The 18,072-nt window shown below is 22.5% G+C and overlaps 1 protein-coding gene across 6 annotated transcripts in view; it reads right to left on the bottom strand.

The window, feature by feature from the left end:
• LOC122857882 (IQ motif and SEC7 domain-containing protein 1) overlaps positions 1-18,072 on the bottom strand; it is a 44,147-nt gene that overhangs the window by 15,702 nt on the left and 10,373 nt on the right. Inside the window, exon 1 of one of the 6 annotated variants that reach the window (XM_044160344.1) lies at positions 16,207-16,392. The exons of 1 other annotated variant lie outside the window; for it this stretch is intronic. Coding sequence is in view for 2 of the 5 variants with exons in the window: in XM_044160341.1 (XP_044016276.1) it covers positions 7,667-7,707 (41 nt within the window). In the remaining 3 variants the exon portion in view is untranslated. Of the gene's footprint in view, positions 1-1,422; positions 1,773-7,666; positions 7,922-12,384; positions 12,432-16,206; positions 16,393-18,072 lie in introns of those variants that run through there. 4 more of the 6 variants (XM_044160343.1, XM_044160341.1, XM_044160339.1 and 1 more) reach the window with 4 other exon arrangements.

Below are 18,072 nucleotides of genomic sequence, written 5' to 3'. Positions count from 1 at the left end.
ATAATAATTATACTAATTTGTTTAATTAAAATATTTAATTATGAATAATTAATAAATATTAATATTAATTTTAAAAAGAAAATCAATGGTCACGCATTGATCCCATGATAAGTAATAGAGATTAGAAAAAAAAAATATGAAAAAATAAAAAGTTTTAAAAAAATATAAATTTCTTTTTTATTTTTTTATTAAATATGTAATGTAATTTTGCATGAAACGTGGTTAAGTCGTGGGATCAGTAAACACACATTAAATTTAAAAATAAAAAAAAATGAAAATTTAATGATAATTGCATGAATATGACAGAGACATATTCTTTCACACAGAAATATCGTGATCACGACTAGAGGCAAAAATAGTTTGCAATGACTACATATAATAAAAAAAAAAAAATGAATAAATGATAATAAAAATAATATAAAAATATAGTGTATATATTTTGTGTTGAGCTTTCTCCTTGATCACAAAACTTTTACTTTTGCCACGGGCTAATTTATATCGGTGTCTTCATTGAAGCGTTATTTAAAATAATCTACTAAAAATTGAGACAATTGTGTCCAGGTATACATTCAATCATCAGCGAAAGTAATAACAAAAAAAAAAAAAATTGCAAGAAAGTTTAAAAATACATTTATGTTTTCTAGACAATTTTATATTATTATTTTAAATAAGAGAGTTATATGGACATTACACATCTTGTCAAAAAAAAAATTATATATAACCAAATAATAATTAAAATAATAAAAAGAAAGTTGATATTGATTTTTTAAATGAAAAATTTTCTTTATTTTATATAGTAAAAATAAATTGTATATTGAACTTGTTTTTTTTTTTTTTTTTGCTTTTACAGTTTGTTTGTTGTTGTTGTTTTGGTAAATTTTTTTGACAAGTTTTGATAAGTCGGGATGTGGGTTGTGATAAGAAAAGACGTCAGACAAGATTTTAGCCAGAGGCGTTAACATAAATTCAATATATACCAATGAAAATATTTCCAAGAAAAAATTGAAGAAATTTATAAATAAAAATGTAAATAACTATATTTTAATCAGAGTCAATCAAGAGATATAATTTTTGTATTTTTAAATTAATTTGTCGGATAATTTAACTACTTCATTAGCAGTGACTAATGAACTAGCAATGAAAAAAAATTAAGTCAAGTTTTTCATAGTCAAAAAATAATGAGAAAACTTTCAAAGTAACTAATAATTATTAAAAATAAAATTGATATACTTTGAGTTGATATTTTTTAAAGTACTCGATTTATTTATTTAAAATAATATTATTATGACTTTGAAGATTATCATCAACATTATTTATATATTCAATTCCAAGGTTTTAAATAATGTATAATTTTTTTTTCTTATAAACTCAAATAAAATGATAAAAATTAATTTTTCATTTATTGAAAAAATTAAAAATTACCAGTATAAATTAAAAGTATACTAATACACATCACACACTAGTTTATTTAAATCCAGCACTGAAAAATTAATTGGAATAAACACAAGAACGAAAAAAAATAAAAATAATAATGATAAAATACACACAACACAATTTTTATTGATTGATAAATAATTTTTCCACTGTTTAATTTGTTTAATATATTTTTGAACTTTAATCAAGTATTTATTATCAATAATTTTGAAAAATAAATATGGAATATATTAAACATGTGACTGAAAGTTTAGTCGTGACGTAAACACAAAAACTACGTGATTGTTGTTGTTCGCGGTTAAAATACTGACTGATCGCGAGTCGCGACGATGTAACTCGCATGAGCGTAAAGTTGTACATTCGAATACAACTGAGAGATATATATTTTCCCCACTTTTTCATATATATTTCTTTTTTTTTTTTATCTTTATTTAGTATTTAATTTTTTTTTTTATTTACTTTGCGGGAGAGTTGTTCTAGACATTGCGGAGAGCCGTGACGAGCACGGGCCAGTACGCGGTTACTATTGCCTTTTTAATTTAATTTTTTTGAAATTTTTTTTATTAAATATACAACCTACAAGAATTTTAGACTAAATTAATGATATTAATTTTGACGGATTTGATACACAGGAGACTACCTTGAACACTAATTCAAAAAATAAATAAATAAATTATTAAATATAAATTCAAATTATTTTTATATTAATTAATTGTTGTTGTTATTATTTTGTGTATTTTTTTTTTCACATTGGATAATCAGATGAACGATATTGATATTTTTTTACAGTTCCAAAATTATCCATGACCTGGATAAATAAATAAAAAAGTTGAAAATAAATCTATCCGAAAAATATGTTAGAAACATTAATTTTTTTTCTTCTTTTTTTCGATTTTATATTTAATTGAAAAAAAAAAAAAAATTATAAATAGATAATATGGCTACTGTTTTACGAGTTAATATATACAGCAAGTATTGATTTATGACCTATATATTATATAATTAAATTTAAACGAGAATAAAAAAAAGTAAAAAAAAAGATATGGATTTTATTTATAAAAAATAAAATAGTATTATTTAAATATATGATTATTTTATATTGAAATAAAATATAGATCCGTGTTTGATCGATTATATTGTAGTAATTAGATACAGGTATTTGATAAGACAAGTCAATTTACTTCCGTGTTAACTGAATCAATAAAAATATATTTTTAAAAAACATCAGTTTCGCTCCAATATTATAGTAACACTGTACGGTAATTTGTAAACTAAATTATAATTTTTTTTTTTATCAAATAAATATAGATTACATACGTGATGTTATAACAGTAAATGACTATCAGTTTATCATTTAAATATACTCCATGGATGACATTTAATTTTGGTTTTACTAAAAAAAAAAAAATTAAATTTTTCTTTTTTATCATTTTTGTGTGCATATGTTTATCATTATTTTTTATTTACGTAATTTTTCAATGTTATTAGGAGCGTCGTACCAGTCAGGGACATTGTGTTCATTATCAACAAGCACGTGTGTTAAAAATAAAAAATAAATAACTGATAATATTCGAGTAATAAAATATCAACGATTAATTTTTTTTTTTCCCTAATATACTTCCTGCCAAAATAAATTGTTTAAAAAATAAAAATATTATATTATTAAATTTATTTTTAAACATTGCAAATGTTTATAATAATATTTCAATTATTTTTTAAATATTTTGATTTTTTTTTTTTTTGTTATTATGCATTTTTTAAAAATGAAAAAAAAAAAAATCTTTTAGTCAATATTTAAAATTAGACTTCAGTATAAAGTATACATTAATTTTTTTTTGCCAAAAAAAAAAGGATAATGTAAAAAATAAAATGAAAAATTCAATGTGCAACTTTAAAAAAATGTGCATTGCTGAGTATTTGGGTCAACAAATGGCAGCAAAGCCATAAAAATAAAATGAAGAAAATCGAACAATGAAAAATAAAAATAAAACTGTACATTCGAAAAAGTTCGATAACACTGTATTTATTGCCTCTGATTTTCAATGATTTTTATTTGATTTTGTTCCAAAAAGTTGGATATATATTCTAGACAGTAAATGGCACACATGTACATGATATATATCCGGCAATAAACATGACGATTTACAAACAAGTAAACAAGACATAAACAATCCAATAATATAACTCTGATTATTATTATTTAAACAATTTACTTATTTATATAAAAATTTATTTATTTTTTATCAAGAAGAATATTTCTTTTATTTTCTTGTGCGGGTGTGGTGAAAGTTACGACAGTTTGTATTTTATGTGAATGACAAAAATTACATCCTTACTTCCTCAAAAAAAAATAAAAAAAATATAAACTTACTGTAAATTAATTTTGTAAATATTCAAATGAAAATAAAAGTTTAAATATATTTTAAAAAGTATTTTAAATATAGATAAAAAAATTATGTAAGAATATTTTTATATAGTAATAATAGTAAAAGGGCTTAGATGAATAAAAAATATTATAAAAATTCTTAGAGATGAAGACAGGAAGTTTTCTGGATTTTCTATATTTGTGCTCACGAGGAATTCATTCAGGTAAGGGGCTTATAAAAATAGAGGAAAGTAACCGTGCGTGCATTGCATTTTTCTAACGGGACTAAAGACTGGATATATATATTTTTTTTTTGAATGAAAAAATGAAGAATAATAGCTGATGGGGTCGTTAGGTAAGACGAAAGTATTTCGTTGAGGAAAAAAATCACCCTCGGAAAACTAATGTGAATTTTTTTACTATTTTTTTAAAGTTTCTTTGTGTGATTGAGATCCAAGTTGGTCCAGACATCGTGCAGTGAAAATTAATGTTTTAAAAAAACTTGATATAACAAAAAAAAAAAAAAAAAAGTACTTTTTTTGTTTTGCAAATAAACATGATGAAAAGTTTTTAAAATTTGTTGTTTTTATTTTTAAAATTTAAAGCAGAGAAATGAATTTTTTTCTCAAGAAACTAAAAATATAAAAAAAAAATGTTTTTTAAAAAATAATGGATTGCAGTGTGAACGACACAGGTGAATATAAAATTCAAATTTAAAATCTGAAAAATTCGTAATATCCGGTGGAACATTTTATCAAGATTGAAATGTTTTTTTTATTATAATTATTTTACGTTTGATTTTGTTGAGTTTTATAAGGTAAAAATAAATTTAAAAAAATATTTAAAAAGTTAATGTGACTACATGATTTCACATGCAAAAAACTATATAACTTTCTTAATTATTTTCAAGAGGTGTTTGACCTCTGATTAGGCTAGGTTAAAATTTTTTTTATAAAAGGTTGTTCACTAGATTACATGCTGTCATCATAAATAATTTATTTAATTTATTTTTGTAAATATAAAAAATAAACAAACACATTATTTCGATGCATAAAAACACTTGCAAAATACGTCACCTATTAAAATTAAAATAATGAAATTACATATAATTACTGTAATTAAAAAATCGTAATTTCTAAAATTACTTTTTAAATAAGTATACAGTTTGCATTTTAAAAAGATCAAGATGATAAATTTTTTGATTGAGCTAACATTTTAAAAACAAGAATTTAAAATTATTTTAAAAATTGACAATTTCAATTATTTATAAATATTTTTCAAAGATTATTTATCGAGTAAATATAAGGTTTTATTCAACTCTGTTGTTATTCAAGTTAAAAAAAAATATGTATAACGGTTTTGTGTATGATTTAATTGCGTGTGAGTGTGAATATAAGTATATCGCGAGAAATAGAAGCTTCAACTTGTTGGTTGAGCAAACTAATAAAAAGTATTTCTCACATGATGGTAAATATAACAGCTATATCAAAATACACACCACAGTAAAATTATTAATTTTTTCTAAAATATATATATTTTCTTTTATATTATTGTTGAATATATTTTTTACTAACTTTTATATATTTTCTAGTTATTATGTCGCCGTCAAAGTGACAAACAACTAAACAAGTCAACCAAGAATCCTTACATAGAACTAGTACAAATAAACTTTGTACATTGAAATATAAAACTTTATAAAAGTAAATTGATTTTTGATTTAAAAAATTAATTAAACTATTTTTTCATAACTATACAAAAATTAAATAAATATTTTTATGTTTATAAAAAAAATAAAAATTGAATTAAAATGAAAAATAGCTTTCATTAGAAAGTATATATTTTTTTATCTAGAATAAAATATATTAATTATTTAATTCAATAAAGATGATATGAAATTAATATATTTTTAATTTTGAAAACTATCAAGTCTTTGATTTTAAAATAATTGGATCTTACATTCAAGACAATTTATTTCGTTTGAAGATTTTGTAATTATATTATTATAATATCATTTGTAAATTGAAGGTTTTTTAAATAAAAATTTAGTTTAAATAATTTTAATAAAACAAAATTAATTTCAATGCTATCTTGCTGTGGCTATTAAAATCTTCCTACACAAAAATAATATGTCAGAGAGTTAAAACGTGGGTTGATAGTGTAAAATTGAGACTAAAAAATACACACAATTGAGTCAGTGTATTCCCACAATTTATTTCTTTTGTCTAGAATTTTTTTTTAATTTAAAAAAAAATCTTTTTTTATCATACTAATGAACTCAACTTAAAAACCCACAACTATACTATAAATTATAATCAAAATTTTGCATTAAAAATTAAATTAAAAATATCAATCAAATTGTTGTTAAAAAAGGAAAAAAAAAAAAAACCAATTATTTCAATTTAAAATTTAAAAAACAAAACCTTTTAAAAACTTTTATACAAAAATATTATTTTCCATACATTTAAAAGTGTCAATTTAAATACTTTTTATTTCTTATTTTTCAGAAAACAAATATGTTATACTTGTTAGTGGTATATAAAAATAAAATAACACAGTCGAATTAACAACAAGTAAATTCCGTTGACTGAACCAGACGACGAGAAAGTTGTGTATATTCACAATATACCCAGCGATTAAATTCTATGATGCATTGAAACGTACATGAAAGTAACGTTAAATAAAATTGAATTTGTCATTGGAAGACATAGTCATGTTGGATTAGTCGATTTCAATTGACATGAAAATAAAAAAAAAGAAGCTATTATTCCTCAACAACCAAACCCAACCAAGAAGATTCATACGAAGAAAAAATAAATCTATATAAATAGAATAAAATTAAAAAAATAATTTATTAAATAAATAATATTATTTATTAATAATGATAAATAAAGGTACATGCAATGATGGGGAAACGACCTTGTCTGCAATTGTGCAACGTCATATTGACTGACCTAGTCCGAGACGTACCATTCACTAACAAATCCAATTGGATTGTGCATATAAGAGGCTCTCAATAAATACCCGTGCAAGTCAACATACATATCGGGAAGAACCTCCAGCAATATTAAATTCATGTTATTAATGATCATGTTCGAAAATAAAAAGAAGAAAAAAAATAAAAATATCTATTGATCTTTTAAAGTTACACAACTATTTACAAATAGATAATACTTAAAATTACTTTCAACAAATGTATAGATAGTAATATTAAATTATAAAAATATATATTTTTTTATCTATTATTATCAAAAATTTATTGTTGAAATTTATTCAATGAAAAATTGATTATTAAAATGTAAAAAAAAAATGTAGAAAATTATTATTACAGTTTAATGTATTGTTGTTATTTTAAAAAAGAAAAAAAAAATTATTTTAAAATTGTTTTTTAAATGAACGAATAGTGATGGTGTATTCTGATAATTAATGAGAAATTTTCTAATTAATAGATCATAACGGACATGATTATGTTCGACGAGGTATGGAATTTAAAATGGAAGTTTAATTATTCAACTAAATTAAATTACTTCCGGGGAATCGATTATTCAGTGGACATATTTTACTTGAATTTTTACTTTTTATAATGAGAGATACTAATAATATAATAGTGTAAATATATTTCTTAAATTTCAAATTGAAAAATAATTTTAATACGTTACCAAAAAATAGTATTTAATTTATTTAGAAGGTATCAAATGACTCACCTGAAACAAAGAAAAAATAAATTTAAATTAGTATTTATATTTATTAAAATTACAACTGCATGACAATGAAAAATTATAAATTAATTTTCATAATTAAATCACGTATTATTATTTAATTATTTTAATAAATTTATTGTATATTTTTTAAGTTGATAAATAATTTTACCTGTAAATATTTCTATTCCATAGAAAACGCATAATGCACATATTTTAATTTTTAAATTACATGAAAATATATTTTAAAAAATAAACGAAAAACAAAAAAAAATTTACGTGTGTTAACAGTAGTATGAAAAACTATCAACTAATTTTATTTTCGGTTATAAATTATCATCAATCGATGAAAAAATAAAGTGTTAAAAATATAAAAATAAGAGAATAATGTACTTGGTTGCGATATCAATCGTATTTGCCGACAATCGAGTCTTTGGTTAAAGACAAAATTAGTATATCGTTATCTTATCAGCGCACATCGTCAGAAAGATAAGCCAATGTTGAAAAATATATATATAAAATAAATAAAAAAAAACAACTATTATTTTCTCGCTAAAGAATTGAATAACAGTAATTTTTTTAATTTAATTTTTCGAAATAAAAAATGACATGTTAACAATAGTAGAGGTTTTTTAAATTTAAATTTTAAACTAGTGCATTATTATTTTTTTCTTTATATTCAAACTGAGTTTATCATATTTTTTTTTTTTGTTTGCATATTTGCAAATAAAGTGTGCGTGTATCCTCTGTCAACTTGACACAATAAAATTGAAATATAAATAATAACATACGATGAAAAAAATTCTCAAACAAGTTTATTTTTTTTTGGACCCTTCAGCATGTCAACGACTATTGAAATAATTTTTTCAATATAAAAAAAAATACACAGAATAATTTAAAACATGTTTTGCAGTTTGTTGCTTATTCTAATGTAATTATTAATATTTTTTTTTCACATTTGAATGTATAGTAAATTAAATATTAATAAAAAAAGAAATGAAATAATTTTATTTTGATTGAAGAATAATTTTTGAATTTAAATAGGTTCAGGAAAAAATTTATGAATGTCATTTAAATTAGAAAACTGTGAAAATGATTGTTTAAAAAAAATAAATAATAACAACACGTGGGTGGCTGATAACGAGAGTGATATTATAACGCCCTCTTTTTAAACTCAAATAACGCCCACCTTTTTTCTCATCATCTTTATGTTCAAAGAGATAATCCGTGATATCATGTTTTATATTTTTTTTTTTATTTAAATAGTATTTTGCAAATAAATCTGGCAAATGTCGAAAATAGAAAATTCATTTTCAACGTAATATTGTTGTACATATCCACCCACATTGTATCAAATAAAATGAAAAAATAAAATTTTTTATTATAACACAGTGGTATCAATTTGCTATTCACTTGCAAATATATTCACTTGTTATGTACACCGAAAAATGAAATGATAATAATCAAAAAACTTGATAAAAATATGAAATTTTGTAAAAAAAAAAGTAAAACAATTTTTTTAATAATTGAAATTTTCTAAAATATAAATTATTCATGGAAAATTTTTATAAATATTATTTTCGTTGTATTTTTTTATCAAATGATAAATTTATTTATTTATTTATTCAATAAATAAATAAATAAATTTATTTAAATAAATACAACTGAATAAATACAAAAGATTCATTTTTATTTTACTGATTTTGTTATTTATTTTTTATTTACTTGTTAAAAAATAATATTAACTAATTTATTTACTCTGTTGTTAAAATATTTTTAATTTATATTTTTTTTTCATTTAAATCATTTACATTTTATCTGTTTTTTAGCTTCTACAAAAATGCAAAATACAGTTTAAATTAAGTCTCTCTGCATAACCAAGATATTCCAAAAAAAAAAAAAAGAAACCTCTTTACAATTTTATATTTTTTTTAAATACTTTCCAAGAGCTCCAGAGTTTTTACATTGTGACGTAAAAAAAAAAAAATAAAAAACAAAATATATAAATAAAAAATGAGGATAAAAAATAAAAAAAAATAAAAAATGTATATAAAATAAGCTTAAACACTGTATACAAACTTTTTTCCCAAAAAGGGATGATTTTTCTATATATATTCTTTATAACTTGAATAAAAGAAAAAAACTCTATTCTTATTTTCCCCAAAGATTTCAAAAAAAAAAAATAAAAAAACCCCATACAATCATAATTTCAAATGACGTATATAAAAATCACCTCAATATTTTAAAAATTTGAATAAATAATGAATCATCATTTTTGTATCCAAAAATATTCATACAAATAAAATTCAAAAAAGAAAAATTTTTTTTCAAAGCTTATATCTATATATTAATTTAACATTCTATTTAAGTTATAAAATTATGGGTGTGTAAATAAAAAAATATAAAAGTAACAGAGTTTTTGCTGATGATGTCGCGTGCTTTAGCATGAAGCCACCCGTTAAGCTCGTAAAATTTACCCCACATCTATTTCGTATATATATAAGCGATCAATATGAGCCTTATATACAACAAAACCATTAAGCATCACATGGTGTTTGCTACCGACATGTACATGTACATATACACTTTGATAAATATATGTTATATCAATGTAGGGACCACTGGTTTGGACGTATAGTATTATCTCTTCTCGTCGGCAATACAACTCACAAATTCTCATTAAAAGGGATTTTCCCCTACATGAAACTAAAAACGAAAGTGTCTACAGAGCTATATATATCATACCCACACATACATAGACTGTTTATATATATTATTCATCAACACAAATACAAAACAAGCTGTATATTCATTTTATCATCAGACAACAAATTTCCACTGGGTAATTATTATTACCACTAGACGAATTCATGACAATTGTAATTTTGAAAATTGTACTATCATCATCATCACAACCACTACCAACAAATATTTATATTTATTTATTTTGTATATTATGAATGTATTTAATAGCGGATTTTCAATATCAGTTTTGTACACTCAACTTCAATATTCTCGCAACCACATAAAAGACTCAAAGTTGAATTTGTAAACCCTTATCAATATGATGGATAGTCAATAAAAAAATATAAATATTTATTCTTAATATATATCGTTGAATTGTTTATTAAATATTTATACTACAATTTTTATATTGTAAATATTTTTAAGGGTATTGATGCGATTTTTAAATTAATGGATTTATGTAATATATTTTTGTTAGGAGAAATTCGAGAGAAAAGAGAGTACTTTAGTGAGAATAAATATAATGAAAAATAAAAAAATTACGGTCAAGTGTTAATGTAATGAAATAAAAAGAAATTAAAAAAAAAAAATGTGATGCTAACGAATTGCGGTCAGATTGAGACTGTTTAAATTAAAGCACAGTGTTCCAGTGAAAATTTATATAAACATGTTATACCAAAGAGACATTAAAATCCCAGACAGTTTGTAAATAGCAGAGCAACATTCCATTTATGGTGATAAAACGATACACTTTGTCCATGAAGTTGTCGATTTATAAATACAAGTTTGATGGTTGCATTGGTAGGGATAATGTCACTACCAGGTTGTTTGTTAATACCATCATTCATGTGTGAAATTATTTACACAAAATTACAAACGTAAATTAAAAAAAAAATATTTAAAAACACAGTGAAAAAAATAATATATTACTTATATTATTTTCTACAAAAAAATATTGATAAATTGATTTTTTTTAAATAAAAATTTTATATTGAAATTTGATTAACAAACTCTATTTTGTAAATTTAATTGGTAGCCATTTTATCTTTTGCAAATATAAAAATAAATATTCAATTAAATATATATGAAAAAAAAAAATAAAAATCGACAGAATAATATATAAAAGGTGATGGAAAAAAAAGGGATAAAAAAATTTTTCACTAAAAAATAATTGGTGAGACAAAAGACAACAGAGAGGATATATATTTTTTTTTCCTGTCACATTGAATGTCGTGCACGTCGAGCAATTATGGAGTTCGATTCAGTGGTGCAGATATTTAAACACGTGACTATGTCACTTTGACTTTAAATGTTTAATTTTGAAAAATATATAAAAATTAAATGAATATCTTGTGAGGGTAAAAAAGAGAGCGAGAGAAAAATATTAAAGTGAAATAATAAACGTGTTAGAATATTATTAAAAATTAGGGGAAGCCAGAGGGTAGTATTTTTTTTATTTTTTATATTTAAAATCGACGGGATGTTGAGTGCAATATAGCGAGGTAAAATAGTAGAATAAAAAAAAAAAAAAAAAACCAGAGCTGCATGAATCAGAAGGGTGAATTTTTACCTCTCCCTTGTACAATTTTCGCCCCCATCATACATCACCCTCGCCCTTTAATAAAACTAAAACTTGCCAACAAAACCAACCATGCCATTCCATGGTGATCTGTCGGAAAAGTATTTTATATATTTCATAAATCGATACTCAACTCATCGACCAAACTATTTAACCACAACTTGTGTTTTTTTTTTATTCTTTGAAATAAAATTTCTCAACAGATTGTCAGCGATATAATGTATTTTTATTTGTAACAAATATATAAAATATTATGAGAAAATGAAAATACAATACAACAATAAAAATAGTATCAAGGTACTTTCAATTTTCAATTCACTTTTATATTACATAAAAAAAGCTAAAAATTTATCTTTAAAATGTATCCTGTTTCTGAAAGAGAAGCATATTTTTTCCAGATGTGCATTTTATCGAATAACAAGAGTCAAAATGACAGCTTCATATACGCGTATATTTTACAAATTTATTTCAAAAAAAAATATAAAAATAAAATCAACAGACCCTTCTCAATATTATTTTACTTCTTTGACCATTTATTTGACCGTATATTTTTTTTTTATACGTACATGTGAGAATGGTATCGACAATATCCCTCCATCGTTGACTATCCACAATATCAAAAAAAAATTATATCGACTTTTTTATATTTTGTTATTATTAAACTATATACGAATTTTTAAAAAATAATATTGCAAACACAAATCACTTTGATGACAAATTTATAATTAATAAATCTCGCCACTTTTTTTTTTTAAATATCACTTGTTTTGTTAAATAAATAAATAACTTGTTGAAAAAAAAAACAATAAGATTATTTCTTTGTGAAATTTAATTGAGCTTTGTTTATAATTTTCGATAAATAATATATTGTTAATTAATTTATTGTATTTTTTAGAAAAATGATTAGAGTAAATTTGAACTTGAGAGATACGATAGAGAATGACTTGTCTTGGGAAAGTGAACAAGACTAACTGTATACAGTGTAATACAGTGTGTAATACTGGAGGGGTTGAAGAAACCTAGAGGGGTGACAATGCATCCAAAGATCCCCTACTCCATTTTAATGTCGGAGCTTTTGCTACAATCAATAGTCTTTCCTATGCTCGACAACTGTAATTGTCTCTTTTTATACATACTTTTAGAATTATAAAAAAAAAATTATATAAACACAAAGTAAATCATTATAACAATAGTCATTTTTAAAAATAATACTCTGAATAAATTATTGACAATTGACAGATGTCAAAAATGCTCTCGATAAATTATTAACAATAGCTAAATGAATCTAAAAAAAAAAAATTAATCACTTAGAGTCAATTATTAAGTACAGTCATGTATTTTTAATTTAGGTCTTTTTTTTTTTTTTTCATTAATTATTTTTAGTACAGTAGTTTTAAATATTTAATTCAATTTATTGATTGGTAGTTTATGTATGCTTTAAATGACTATTCTGAGTGTAAGGAAAAAATAAAAGAAAATAATTAAAAATTTTATATTTGACATTTTAATGTTTACATAAATTTTTAAAACTTGAAAAAATATTTTAAATATTTTTTTTTATTGATAAATGGAGCAGTAAGAAAAATGTAAAAAAATAGTGTCAATTGTATGGATGTATAGTTGAAATTTAATAATAAAAGTACTAGACAATAAAAAAAAAAAAAATAGCTGGCAGAATTCCAAAAATATAAAAAAAATATCAGTGTCGTTTTGTTTATCTGTAAATTCGAGTTTATCCAATGGATTTATGTTTGACAATGGTATATTTAAATTTTACAAGTTTATTTTAAGTTTGGGGAGTATTAAGAAGCACATGTATACCGTGTGACAAATCAAGGCTAGTTAATATATAACATAATTTTTTAAAATAAGAAGGACAATGTTAATTAACCGATAGACCTGTAAAACCTGGCACACCTCCAACAAACTGAGGCTTAAATTTAGTGCTATTAACCACACAATCGAATTCCATATATATAATAATTAAAAATTGAGTATCTCATTATCGATACCTGAAAGCTTTAATTATCTACGAAGAAAAAATCATCGTATAATTTCTAGTCAACCACAAACTAATTTATGAAAAATAACAAAAATTCATATATTGAACCCGGATGAATATTGGAGGTAAATATTTGAGGCCAAATTGAACGGCCTTTCTCAAGGACGTCATCAAATAACAATGTTTGATATTCATATTAAAATTCGTTGCCAAAAGAATCCATTAGAATTCGAAATATTTTTTTTTTATAAGCCACAAGTTTACAGCCATTTACTGAGAATAAAAATAAAAATAAAATATCTACAATATATTATAAAAAGTTTATTTTTATTTTGCCTTTTAAATTTGTATATCTAATTATTTAAAAATATTTTAATAACCACATTCAATATAACTACTCAATTGAAAAAGAAAAAAAAAAAAAATTTCTCCTTAAAATATCAACGCACACACACACAAATGGTACTCAAAGTTTTCTCAAGGCAACTTTCCAACTATTCAAACAAGCAGCATTAAACGACCTTTGAAATATAAAAAAAATATACTCTATTATTATATAACAAATAATTTAAATAAATAATCAACATATTAATAAAATATAAAAAAAACTGAAGAATAAACAAAAGTGAACGTTGCAGTCTAGTGATTTTGGAGGACAATCAAGTGACTTTTCATGTGAATAAAATTATTGTTATTATAATAAAGTTGTTATAAATATAAAATAAACAAAAATCAAGAAGGTGGAATTGTATATAACAAGAAAAAAAAAAAACCAACAACAACTACTTGCTTGCACACACATTTGACCCACCCGCCCACATTTTTTTCATTTCAGTTATTTTGCAGCTCTTCTTTTGTATAAATATAATAAATTATTATTATTATTAAATAATGTCGAAAAAATAAAATAAAATCGTGACATCCTCGCGTGTATCAAAGTACCATATTGCCAGATTAAATACATTGACATTTTTACCTCTTACTTTTGGCTTATTTAATGGAAATAAATTTTTGAAAAAATATTTTTTTCTGTAGAGTGGATTAATTGCAAGTATACATCTGTTTGATTTTTTTTTTTTTCAATTTTTGTATTATCCATTTAATAATCAACAACAATTGGTAATTATGTATTATTATTTTTTTTTTTTTGCTCTTGACCATTTCGTTTGATGGACATTTTATGATGGAGAATTTTATGGTCTTGTAACATCGTCACACCTTGTTACAACTTTTTATAAATAAATAATTTTCATGACTATTTTGTAACTGTACATTATAGCAAGTAGAAATAGCAAGGCACAAATTACTACAATAGAAATAATTTCTACTTGTTGTTGTTACTTTCAAATTTGATATAAAATACAACTTGAAATTCCAACCGCAAGATCACTCCACCGATCGACACTGAATAGATCCCTGCTATTTCAACGCTTTTATTATTAAATTATTATTATTTAATTAATTATTATTATATTTTTTTTTCTAGAGAAAAAATTAAGTTATTCAATTTTTATCTATTTTTAAATATATCAAATGAAATTATGTTATTAAAAATAAAAGGATTCTATTTTTTTTTTTAGTTAGAAAAATATAAGAAAATCATAAAGATGAGCTTTAAATTTAAATGATTGATATTGATTTATTGTGGGTGGTAATAAATCCCACACTTTGATATTTGTTAAACTCTTGTTTTTATAAAATGTTAGCATTTTTATTATTTTTTTTAAATACTGTTATTTATATTGTTGATAATGTTTAATTTAAATTTTTTTAATTTGGTATTTTTACTATCATTGTTTACTAAGTTTATAATAAAAAAAAAATTTAATAAACGTGATAAAGCTTTTTTATAAATAGACGACAAGAAATGTTTTTTTAATTTTTTTTTTTTTTTGTTTATTTATAGCTGTTATATCTCGGCAGTAAGATGTTTTTTCTTGATTATATTTTTAGAAGAATTTGATAGGCAATGACATCGATACGTATTGACACAAAAAAAAAAAATTATACACATGAATTGTGTTTATTTTTTTTATCAACTATACTTTCAGTGGAAATAAAATAATAATTTTAAAGATGAAATCAAAGTGTGTTGATAATTATTTATAGAATTTATGATTAAGATAAAATAATGTATTTTTTTTTACAGAAAATAAAAGGATAAATAATTATCAATTGGTAATATGATGATAAATTTTTAAAAAGAATAAAAATTTATTTATTTATTTATAGGTGTGATAACGTGTGGTAATAAAAAGAATATATTCTAGAAACATTGTATTAGTCGTTAAATTATTACAAAATAAACAGGAAGTCAACACACAATTATTCGCAAGACTATTGTTTTAATTATCATTTAATTTTTAAATTTCTCAATTTTTTTTACCTTAAAGTTTAAATTGAGTACTCCGGTATTATTTCTATACACCTCGTGTAAAAAATAATTTCATTCACCAACACATTTCAATTCACTCTATTTAATTCACACAAAAATTAAAATTTTTAAAAAATAATAAAAATCACTTGAACAAAAAAGAAAAAAAATTTTTAAAATAATTTTTTAATCTTTTTTTTTTAATTAAAAAAAAATCTATTAAATAATGAGAAAAAAAAAATAAAAAAACAAAAAAAAACACACCCACTTCAACAAGCAGTATTCAACCTTGATAATAATTTTTTTAAAAAACCAAAGTTTCACTTGAAAATATAAAAAAAAATTGATAATTTATGTAAAAAAAAAAAAGATTGAATTAAATCCGGATTGAAAGTATCATTTAGAAATTTAAAAAAAAAATTAATTACAAAGACAGCGTTATAAAAAAAGCGTCGTTGACGACGTATATTCCGAGTAGCACTTTGACGTCGCGACGCAGTCTCGTCGACTACCAACTTCTTCAACCACCCCCTTCAATCCACTGCAAGCGAGCTTTACCACACACGCACAACTCTCACACACACAAATTCTTCTACACAAAGAAAATACAACTGGGAAAATCGGGGAAAAATAACCATGATAAATATATAAAAATAGAAAAAAAGAAAATAACTAAACTACCCCTATACGAGAGCAAGTGTGAAAGCAAAAACAAAGGCCAAAAAAAAAAAAAAGTATATATCTTGAGTCAAGATATCCGCAAAGAGTTGTGCTTAACGCAAGTGTAAAAAAATACAATAGAAAAAAAAAACCTCAAACAATAAGAACAAGGTGAAAATTTTTAAATATAAAAAAAAAAAAAAAAAGCTTTTTTTTTAAAAAATGGGTAAATGGCGTACAGAGCTTTTCCAGTGGACAAAACCAGACTAACTTTTCCCCCACTATTATTCACCAATACCATCAAAAATAAAATTAATAAAAATGATAGAAAAAAAAATATATTTTCATGTGAATATATTTTGTATGTATGTATATACTTTACTAGTTAGAATTTTCATCTTTTTTTAACCAATGAACGAATGAGAATAAGCGAGCTTAAATATCAAAATGCGCATGTCTATTTTAAATATATATATATATAAATATAAATATATAATCCGCGCGTGTGCAGTATTAAAATATTTATAATAATAAAAAAAACATAAACAATAGTGATAAAATGAAATTTAAATATTAACTATCATGTCTGGTATTTTAAATTTTTATATTTTTTACAGTCAACAAATCGAGATTTATTAATTTTTTTTTTATTATATTGTGAATATGTATTTGTTTAAAATTTTTAAGAGTTGAAAGGAAAATAAAAATATATAAACTCGTAAAACAGATAAATAAATAGAATTAAGAGAAGAATTGAAATAAATAAAATGTAAAAAAAGAAAAAAAAAAATTGAATGATAGTAAAAGTAGAATTGTTGTATCGGACTTTCGTTGAAAATCGACAAAGGGAGTAAATTTTTACTCTAATAAGATTTGAGAGAGAGATATAATGATGAAAAACTAATCTGTTACTTGTAGGAAAATTGAGGGGAATGATTTTTCCTTGTTTAGTTTTATTGTCGGGTCGAACGTTGACTACTACTACTACTTTCTTGCAGACTGACAATTTTCATACTTTTACACAACTTTTACACGTTCCCCTACTTTAATAACGCACCTGCGCAAATGATAATATTCTTTGTTCTTTGTTCGACGCACTATTGCATAAATATATATTGCATGGCTTGGTGGATATATATATTTTTTTGTCTTTGTAATGTATTCTTGTTGAGGCAAAAAGACACAACACCAACGGATCGCCACCCAAATGGCTTTTCA

This window comes from Aphidius gifuensis, linkage group LG5 (assembly GCF_014905175.1).
Source record: "Aphidius gifuensis isolate YNYX2018 linkage group LG5, ASM1490517v1, whole genome shotgun sequence".
Taxonomy (NCBI): domain Eukaryota; kingdom Metazoa; phylum Arthropoda; class Insecta; order Hymenoptera; family Braconidae; genus Aphidius; species Aphidius gifuensis.
Note: the sequence above shows the minus strand (reverse complement) of the source record. Positions and strands in the feature narration are given on the sequence as shown.